Raw genomic sequence first — 9,572 nt, forward strand, 5'->3', positions numbered from 1 at the left:
CTAAGTTACACAAAGGGTTAACTTAACTAATTAATACTGGTAGGCTGGCCTCTTTTCATTAAAACAGTCATATCTCAATATATCCAAATCAGATTTATGATCTCTTTAATGCGTTAGAAACTAGACTTGATAAGCTTTCTAACCATATATAGCACACATTGTAATTCTTTGTAGATTAATTATAACAATTTTTGAAATCCACGTCATATACTGCTGCCAAACAGACTGTATACCTTCTAATAAAAATTATATATTTATTCACAGGAAACTCCAAATTCAATTCCGCTTATTTCATTGGAAAGTAGACTCAATAAGCTTTCCAAACATATATGGCTTAATCTGTAAATCCTTGTATACAAATTAAGAAGAATTTCGTAATTCAACCCTGATGCTGTTGTCTTACAGCCTGCATATCTTTAAGTTAAAATTAAACAACTCTTCATAGAAAACTCGGATTTGACTTTCGTTTGTTTCATTAGAAACTAGATTCAACATGCTTTCCAATGATATATAATAATCACAGCAATAATCTATCCATTAATACAAAATTCTATTTTAATTCATTATTACAGATCACAACATCTCATCCAAAAATAGAATTTCTCCTTCTTTCTTTAAAAACTCAAATCCTTACTTTCAGCCTTCAAACTCTATTCAATAATCATCAATAACTCTTAAGAATATGAAATAAACAAAGCCCAACAATTTACCCATATAGATCATCAAGATTAATGAAGGATTTCATGATTTTTCTTTATTTTTCTCTCAAAACTTCAACTCCAAATAATAGCAATCAACTTGATATTTCTTTTCAAATAAAAAGAGGGCATGTACTCACCTTTAAGGGATTAACTTGATTGTAGCCTCTGATTGTGAATCTCTAACTTGATTTTTTATATTCTCTAACCCTAAAGAAGAAGAAGAAGAAGAACTCTATTTCTTTTTTGTTTCATGATAGGTAGTTTTTCTTTCATCTAATACTTCAACCCTTTTCTTTTACTAAAAAATATCTTAATAAACTGATGGATTTTAGCATTAGTCTAACCCAATTATTATTTGGGCTGGGGTATTACAATAAGTGAGGAAGGCCCTATGGGAATAATTATAGTTGAAAGAATTTTCTCATTATTATTTTACAAAGTGTGGAACCCTTGTAAATCAACAATTTGCTTTTGCACAACTAAGAACTTTGTTTGGGCAACAAGAACTAAATTTTAATAATTATGAAATTTGGGTACCAAAATCAAAGAGATTAAATTTAAATGCAGTTGCACAACTTCAGGATCAGAAGTTTTTACTTTTCCTCCCAAAAAGCTTATGATATTACTATTGTATCGTTATTATCATGATTATTCTCATACTTAAAATCCTACATCATCATCTGTAGATTTGACAATTTATGTAAATATAAAATACTATCAATTCTTATATTTGTATCTTGATTTATGTGAAAATTATGTCATATAAAAAACACAAAATACATATTTTGGTTTTATTAAACCTATGGCTTTTGTTAAAAATTTAAATCGAATTACCTTCGTATATTTTTTTGGTAACTTTCATGTCATGACAACATGTATTTTAAGTTGCAGATATACTCACCTGCCGCCAGATCCCTCTTCCAAAATTATAGCTTGAAGTTACCTTTCATATTGCAATTGATATGATAGAATGATTGATGCCATTTGGAATCCAGGCAGTGACAAAAGTCATTTGTTAACAGAACATGACAAATTGTAGAAAATTTCTGGTTTATTGTTTCTAATTACTCAGTCTACATTATCCAGGCTTATTTACGTACGATACCATACTTGAGAGAATGCCTGCAATAGTGATATCAGCCATTTTTCTTGGGATTTTTCCATTTGAGATGTTTGTTGGAGTTTCTGCCTCGCAATTTGAACCATCATTGCTTTGGTCCTCAAATGCATGAATTGGGTCTGCAAATCACCTAGTACAAGGCCATCTAGACAGAGTAGTTGAAAGGCAGCCAATTTTATGATTCAGCACCAGACATTCTAAGCTATGCATGTTGAAAGAAATTCCATCCTACCTGGTTGACAATATGGTTTCACTATCTATTGTTGTTTTCTCATAAAAAATGTTGCCTGAAAGAATAAAAAGATAGGAATCGTGTTCAACTTTTTCACTTAATAGACACACTGCAAGGGGAAACAGCATGTAAAGTTCAAAGCAGAACAAATGGGAGCAGCAATGTATACCTCCGTAAAAATTCTTGTTAGAGAAATACTTTGCCATCAACCGACGAGTGTAGTCAGCCTCAAATTCCTTGTACTTCTCGATGAATTCTGGATTATCAAGAACGCTAACCAAAATGGGAGCATATCAAGTTACCACTTTGATACGTGAAGTTCAAAATATAAACACTCTTTTAACGTACAAAGAAGATTCATGATATAGCATTTAACTCAGAATGACACCATGTGAATTGGAGCTAAACATACCGTGAAATTCTTGTGTGGTGCATTCCTTGATTCAGGTTTCGTCCTCTTTATGCCATAACTAAACACACTATGTCTAAGCAGAGACTTCATTCACAAGGAAATAATGAGTTTATTATTTATGAGACTTTTGCTCCAATCTCTTTGTACCATGGCTCAAAATTGAAACAAGGAGTTATTTGCTTCTCATGCATGCTAATCAATATGGTCTGATTTGGAGAGCAACGGTACGCTCAAAATAGTGAGGAACTGATAAAAGACTGTTATTTATTTCATCAATCTGCTAGCAAACCAATGCATGAACAGCACCACCAATCCTTTTCAGTTACTTGGGACTTCCACCACCTTCATAAACTCATCATTGCTCAATGTCATGCGCTCAATAGTAACTAGACATGTTGATAAATGCTAAACAATTCACATAATGCATAGTATGATCACCTAGCATTATCCACTACTGCAATTCCATCAAGATTACACCTCCCAAAAGACTAAAATTATTCAGCAATATATTGTCTGTCATCTACCTAGAATATCAATAACAGCATAACATAATTTAAACAAAAGATGTTCCTAACCGACTTATCAGGCCTCCAGATTAACACTAAAAATCTATACTACGTGAAACAACGATATGACAGATGTAAAACCATTCCAGCTTGCATTTCCTGGAAGTTCAGAACAAATGCTTTTCCATTTAAATAGAGGATGGAAAATGCAGGGCAGGGTCGAAATAATTACTCCGTATTAGAAACTAAAATATATAAAATGGCAAAACCATTTCAAGATTATATACGTTTCATTTGAATGAAATTCTAAGCTTTTCCTCTCAACATAAAACTACAGAGAAATAGCTATGTCAGCTGTTTTGGGAATTTGGCTCCCATTTCAAGAATTCTTGTGCGTCAGTGAATTAAAGGATTACCAAATCACCACTCGGAATGCTGTTCTTCTAATGAGTAATGACCACAACTATTTACTATACGACTTTATTTTTCTCTAATTCATAAAAATATTAAATTCTTTTTTTACCAATCACAGCCAATAACTAGTACAAAGCTGATGCTTTTTTTCTTCACAATCAGTCACTTAAACTGGAAATTACTGTTCCAGAACTGGGTTCAATTAAAGTTACATACTTTAAAGAGATAAGAAGCAATTACTTCCTAGAGGCTCCAAGAAAGAAGGGTATTGAATGGAATTTTATCTGAATTTTGAAAGTTCACCAATTAAAAAAAAATAGTAAAGGTAACAAAAAACCTACTTAAACTGAAATAAAAATGGTATATTTTAAAAAAAAAGCAGATAAAAGCTTCAAATCTAAAAGGAGTAGAAGAAACTAACTCACGCAAAATGATCAGCAATCTGAGGCTTTATGTTTAGTGAAATTTATTTGTTGTTTTGGTGAAAGAATAATAATGACTAATAATTAATGCCACAATAATATCATTATCCATCTAAACAATTGAAAGAATTTTCATCTACTAACAAAAATAGTAAATAACAAAATGGTGGAAAGTTTTATTTGACCATGAAATTTCATTAGATTGTAATTTTTATTTATACATGTAGATTCATCAAAGAAAAAAAATCACCAATTAGCCACTTAATTTTATTAAATTTAAGATTCAAGCATTATACTTTATAAATTAGTCAATTAAACCATTTTGTTAACAAGTCCACACCCCATCTCTGTCCAAACTAGATATGAAATATGTAATAAATAGACATGAAAATTTATATTAATTGTATCTATTTTGTGTCAAATACGAATAAAATATAAAATTATTATATTATAATTTGTGTAAAACTGTAAAACATGAAAAATATTATTTTTTTGGTTTTTGTCAGTCCATATACGATTTTTTAAAATTTTTTATATTATATTCATATTATGTCTAAAATTATTGGATTTAATAAAAAATCAGTAATCTTTGAACAATATTCATGAAAAGCCTAATTACCCCTTTATCTTTTCTCTATTTGCATATATGGTAAATGTTTTCCAGGCATACATTATTTCTTTCCCAATATGTGACAAAAGTATTCCCCTTGTTAGCAACATTTGCACCACTTCAATCGCCATCTCCTTTACCACCTGCAGCTGCCGTCCTCGACCTTGAATTGGCCGCCAAGCCAGCTGCATTACCGGTACAGGACTCACGGAATTACTTGGGCTAGGAAAACCTAATAGTAGCATTTTGTTTGTGATCATCCATTGAAATAGCTTTCTTGTTTGCTCAAATTGGTCCTCGACTTCCCGAAGCTTTCATATTTCTTTCCCTCGAAATCCTGTTGGCAAACCTTATATCAAGTCCAAGTTTCATATGATAGCTTGAAGGTGGCTTTTTCATGGTGACAGTCGCATTAGTTGATTAGTAATTGATTTCTTTGGAAGAAAAAGATTAACGGCTCAAATATAAGTCTCAATAAAGCAATATAAATACGTTTGGATCAAGGTACATAGTTTGTTTGAAAAGTAATGAACAGAAAAAAGTCCGATCCAATTTGATTTTGCATATCAAGTTTGGATCTGCTTGCACAATGATAAGTTGTCTGTCCAAACAATTTTAAACAGATAAAAATAACAGAACATGATTTGGCACATGACACAAGCATATTATACATCACTCCACTTCATAATAACAGAAAAAACATAAAAATAATATTAATAAAAAGGCATTTACCTTAGATGACAGATTGATTGAAGCTGTTCTTTGACACCATTCTGTGGCCAACACAATGTTTCCCACCATACTTGTTCTGCTTCAATGGATTTCAGATTTGCTGCATTGTCTTTGTCAAATGGTAGTGACTTCAATTCAGGGCACCCGTAAACTTGAAGCTCTTTCAATAAGGGCCATGCCAATGACTTATCTACGGATATAGTCCTTAGTTTTGGCATGTCAATCAATACAAGTGTCTCTAGATTTGAAAAAGAAGCTGAAACTTGGCCAGCATTGTCAGCTTTCTCGATTAGCTCTTCCATCTCAGCGCAATTTTGAACTGCTAGTTTGTGAAGTTTTGAGAGTTGTTGAATCACCCCGAGGGTGAAAATTTTTCTCAAAATAGGGCAACTCGTCACCACCAATGTGTGCAATTTAGAAAGACTGTTGGTTGAGAGGGAGCCCTCAAAAATGGTTTGCAGACACCGCAAATTCACCAAATGCAATTGCTCTAGATTTGGTAGGATGACTCTACCTTGTGTCCTGTTGCCATCAGCAATAGTTGTCATTTTGTTGCACCTTTCAATTAGACAACCACGAATCCTGTTAAAGCTGTCAACATTCACGAAATCCACCAGACTCGTGACATCTTTGTGTTCAACCAATTCCAATGCATCAGTTTCTGGAAGCAGATCACAAATTATTGAGTAATCACCGAGCTTGCCTTGGCAATATCCCAAATACCGATTGATTTTGTACTTAAAATACTCGAGAATTTGAGGACGTTTCCTGTTTTGGCAACCAACATAGAACCAAAAGGAAGTGAGTTGTTGTCGTTTTTTCCATGATGGGCTGTGCTGCATAAAAGTCTCGAGGACCTCTGATTTAGGGAAGCAGATTCTGAGAGTAGTTAGATTCTCCAAGGTAGCCACTTGCCTCATTACATCAACAACCTCCTTGCACCAATGATCATAAGAACCCACATCAATCATCAATTCTTCCAGTTTGGCAAGCAATGGAATCACGTTGCAGTCAATGTCCATATCTTGACAGTCATTTGGGTTGCTGGATTTATAGTATGACACTCGCAAGCACCTTAAGTTAACCAGTTTTTTAATATGAAATGGAATGAAGCTTCTTATCCTGCAGCCTCTAATGTCAAGTACCTCAAGACAATGAAGTTCTCCAACTTGGGGGGGCAACTCTGTTAGATGGATGCAATTATTCAAGTAAAGCCCTTTTAGAAGTGACAACTTTGCTAAAGATGGTGGCAGTGATTCAATCCCAGCTCCATATAGGTCCAAAACCAAAAGTGACTTCATATTTTCAAAAAAGGATTGGGGGATTTCTGTCAAATTTGAATTTCTCTGTAGTAATAGTGACAAAAGCATGCTACAATTGGGGCTTTCCGGCAAGTCTCTCAACTGTTTGTCAATCATGGAGATCCTCTTTGCTTGTTCCCAATCATTTTCTTCCAAGCAATCAGGTGAATTTTCACTCATCCCAGTCAAGAATTTACAATCGGGATCTTGTGAAGCAATATACAAAGCAACCTGTCGGATACTATTGTTCATTTGAACATAAATCATCCTTTCACCTTTCTCTAGTAATGACACATTTGTTAGATACTTCAATGTGTCATACCCTTCATCACGTGCTTCTTGAAATCTCCTCTTCTCATCGGTATTGCCAACAAGTCCTTCCGCAGCCCAACACTCCAGTAAATAATCTGTATAAATCTTGCTCTCTGCTGGAAGCAATGCACCATACAAGAAGCATTTCCTCTTCTGATCATCCTTCAGTTGATCATAACAGAACTTTAAGAATGAATGCAATTCAGTTAAGCCTGGAATCTCAATGTCTGGCCATTTCCGTAGGTCTTTTAACCCTTTCCTCCATTCTGACACACTGTCTTTCAACTTGAAAGCACCTGCCACTGTCTTGATCAGCAGTGGGAGTCGAGCACACTCTTTAGCCACCAGCTGAGCAACTGGTTCAATATCAGGAAGATCTACGACATCAATGATCATCTGCTGAAACATCTTCCATGCCTCATCTGGCGATAGTGGGCGGACCTCAATCAATCTGTCTGCCATTAAAGAACAAACATGACGATATTCAGTTGTCAATACCACTTTACTGCCATTATTGTTGACAGGGATTCCAATATCTTCCAACTCAATTGAGTCCATCACCTCATCCAAAAGCAGCAAATACTTCTTGTCATTCAATTCTTCCGATATTGTTCTAGCAATGTCCTCAGGATGAACAATGCCTTTCATTTTTAGTTTAAGCCGCCGTGCAATATCCTCCTGCAATTTTTCTTCACTCCTCTCACTGGAGACATTTGCCCAAATGACTATATCAAACATTTTAGCTACTTCGTCATGGTTATTCAAGTTCTGCATTATTGTTGTTTTCCCAACCCCCAAAGTGCCCCAAATCCCAATACCTTTCAACTTGTCGTTTCTCAACAGCTCCAATACTTGCTCCAATACTTGCTCCAATGGCCTCTGCAGGCTATTAAACCCTTTGATCTCAGGTGCGTTCATCTTCAAGACAGGTTCTATAGGTTTGTCAACCAAAAAACCCCCCAGAAATTTCCCCCCTTCCACAAGCTTTTGAATTTCTTCAAGCATTTTCACCAATTTTCCATTATAATTCGATCGTTGCCTCATATGAATGAATCTGGATGACAGCTTTGCATGATCTTCTTCAAATTGATGTTCTAACTCTTTTGCATTATGAAGAGTCTTGTTAACACTGCGTAGCCAAAAATCATAACTGCTAGTAGTTGTCTTCATTTTATGTTTCTTGACTTCCCTTTCGTAATCATCCCTCAGAGCCTGGAGCCTTGCTACTTCATTTCTCATCATTTCGTAGTTTCTTTCCATACTCTGTGATATACAGACTTTGCTTTTAGCATAATCAGTTATATCACCCCCAGCTTGGCTCACGACTCCCGCAAGACAAGAAGCTAATATGTTATCAGCCATGAGGAAATTAACTTGATCCTGCAACAGCAACAAGGAGTTCACAAGGTAATAGAGTTAGATACCAGATGGACAAGGTTTAGTTTGCTAAAATGTTTTATTTGGGCTTTCATTTTGCTCATGTGTTAGAAGAGGAAGAATTTTGTATTCACTAGCTTCTAAAAATACTGTACAAAAGTGTCTTATTTATATACAATATAATTTCAATAATTAAGAAAAGAATCATATAATTAATACGATATCTTAATCGCGTAATCCTAAATATTATTCTAGTATCATAATCCATCCTAATATTACATTTGACTACATAATAACATATGGAAAGGCATTCATGCACTTTTTCACTTCTATAGTTTTGTTATTAATTTTATTTCCTATAGTTTCTTCTCTACTTAATTTTGACTTAAAAAAAAAAGAATTATTTATGTGAAACTCTGTATTCACTGTAAAATTTTCTACTGATTTAATTAGATTCACCTAGAAATTCATGGCTTAATTATTACAGTAAATATGAAAATTGTAAGCAGCAGATGCTGAGAAAACAGAGGAAACTTAGAACAGACTTGAGATAAGGATGCAGCTATACCAGGGCCTGCGAAGGACTCAACTGTTGGAAACTCTATGCCTTGAAAATCTGAAAAATATAAAGTCAAGAAGGGTTACAACATACTGAAATTAGTCCGAAAGATCTATTTAAAACAGTTCCTTAGTTCTTTTGTGGAGACTCATTTCTATTTGATTGATCGTAAAGAAACAGAGGAATGAATCTCAGGTTAATTGTGACCCAACGAAAAAAAAAAACTAAAGACATTAGAAGAAGTTGGTTTCAGACTGATATAGAAAGAGAGGTGCAGTAAAAATTACCTGAAAATCGTCGTCGGAACTGTTGTGAGTTCTGCTTAGCAATTTAAGTTTGTGAGAGATTAGAACAAGCTGATTATCAAGAGAGATGACTTGGGGTTGACGAACTTGGATAGTGGATTAATGGTGTGTTGCTTCTTGGTAGTTTCTGATATTCTACTTTTCCAACAATTGGCCAATAAGATTTTTCCTGACAAGCATGTCTGTATTAATATATCAATGTATTAGTGTATGTATATCATAGGGACCATAATTCTGTACGATCAAAACATACAATTAAAGTTGTAGTATATTGTTGTCTGCTCGTCGTTGCCTCGTTGGTCCTTTCTTGGAGATATTATAGCGCCCCGGCATACACTTTTCGGGAGCATTTTAATTACAATTTTTTTATTATAATATTACAATGAGTATTATAATATTATAATAAATCAAATCATAATCAAGAATTATGGAAGGGTTTTACGATAAAAAAGCTCCTTTTTGGCGGGCCTAGTGGACCCCAAGTAAGTGTAAAGGAAAATCCGCAAATCTAGTAATTTGTATTCGGTGTGAAGTTTGACACGAGTAATAATATAAATTATTAAAGTATA

General features: G+C 34.2%; 1 protein-coding gene and 1 pseudogene across 5 annotated transcripts; both read right to left on the reverse strand.

The window, feature by feature from the left end:
- Window positions 1-1,700: 1,700 nt before the first annotated feature.
- On the reverse strand, window positions 1,701-3,345 carry LOC149516218 (uncharacterized; annotated as a pseudogene). Its single transcript, XR_016346565.1, has 4 exons — window positions 2,466-3,345; window positions 2,223-2,326; window positions 2,054-2,108; window positions 1,701-1,966 (listed from the first exon to the last, which is right to left on the reverse strand). The product of XR_016346565.1 is annotated as an uncharacterized LOC149516218 (transcript).
- A 1,065-nt stretch (window positions 3,346-4,410) lies between these two features.
- On the reverse strand, window positions 4,411-9,184 carry LOC111291230 (disease resistance protein RPS2-like). 4 transcript variants are annotated; one of them, XM_089768456.1, is made up of 4 exons: window positions 8,986-9,184; window positions 8,685-8,755; window positions 5,150-8,142; window positions 4,411-4,754 (listed from the first exon to the last, which is right to left on the reverse strand). In XM_089768456.1, the coding sequence occupies exons 3-4, from the start codon at window positions 8,122-8,124 to the stop codon at window positions 4,703-4,705; spliced, it is 3,027 nt and encodes a 1,008-aa protein (XP_089624582.1). In that variant the 5' UTR covers window positions 8,125-8,142; window positions 8,685-8,755; window positions 8,986-9,184; the 3' UTR covers window positions 4,411-4,702. The 4 variants fall into 4 exon arrangements, with proteins under 4 accessions (XP_089624582.1, XP_022738605.2, XP_022738606.2 ...); XM_022882870.2 differs by having other exon boundaries at window positions 8,708-8,755; window positions 8,986-9,182; XM_022882871.2 differs by lacking the exon at window positions 4,411-4,754 and having other exon boundaries at window positions 4,868-8,142; window positions 8,708-8,755; window positions 8,986-9,182.
- Window positions 9,185-9,572: the final 388 nt, after the last annotated feature.

This window comes from Durio zibethinus, chromosome 11, assembly GCF_047325235.1.
Source record: "Durio zibethinus cultivar Kanyao isolate XHJ-2024 chromosome 11, ASM4732523v1, whole genome shotgun sequence".
NCBI classification, from domain to species: Eukaryota; Viridiplantae; Streptophyta; class Magnoliopsida; order Malvales; family Malvaceae; genus Durio; species Durio zibethinus.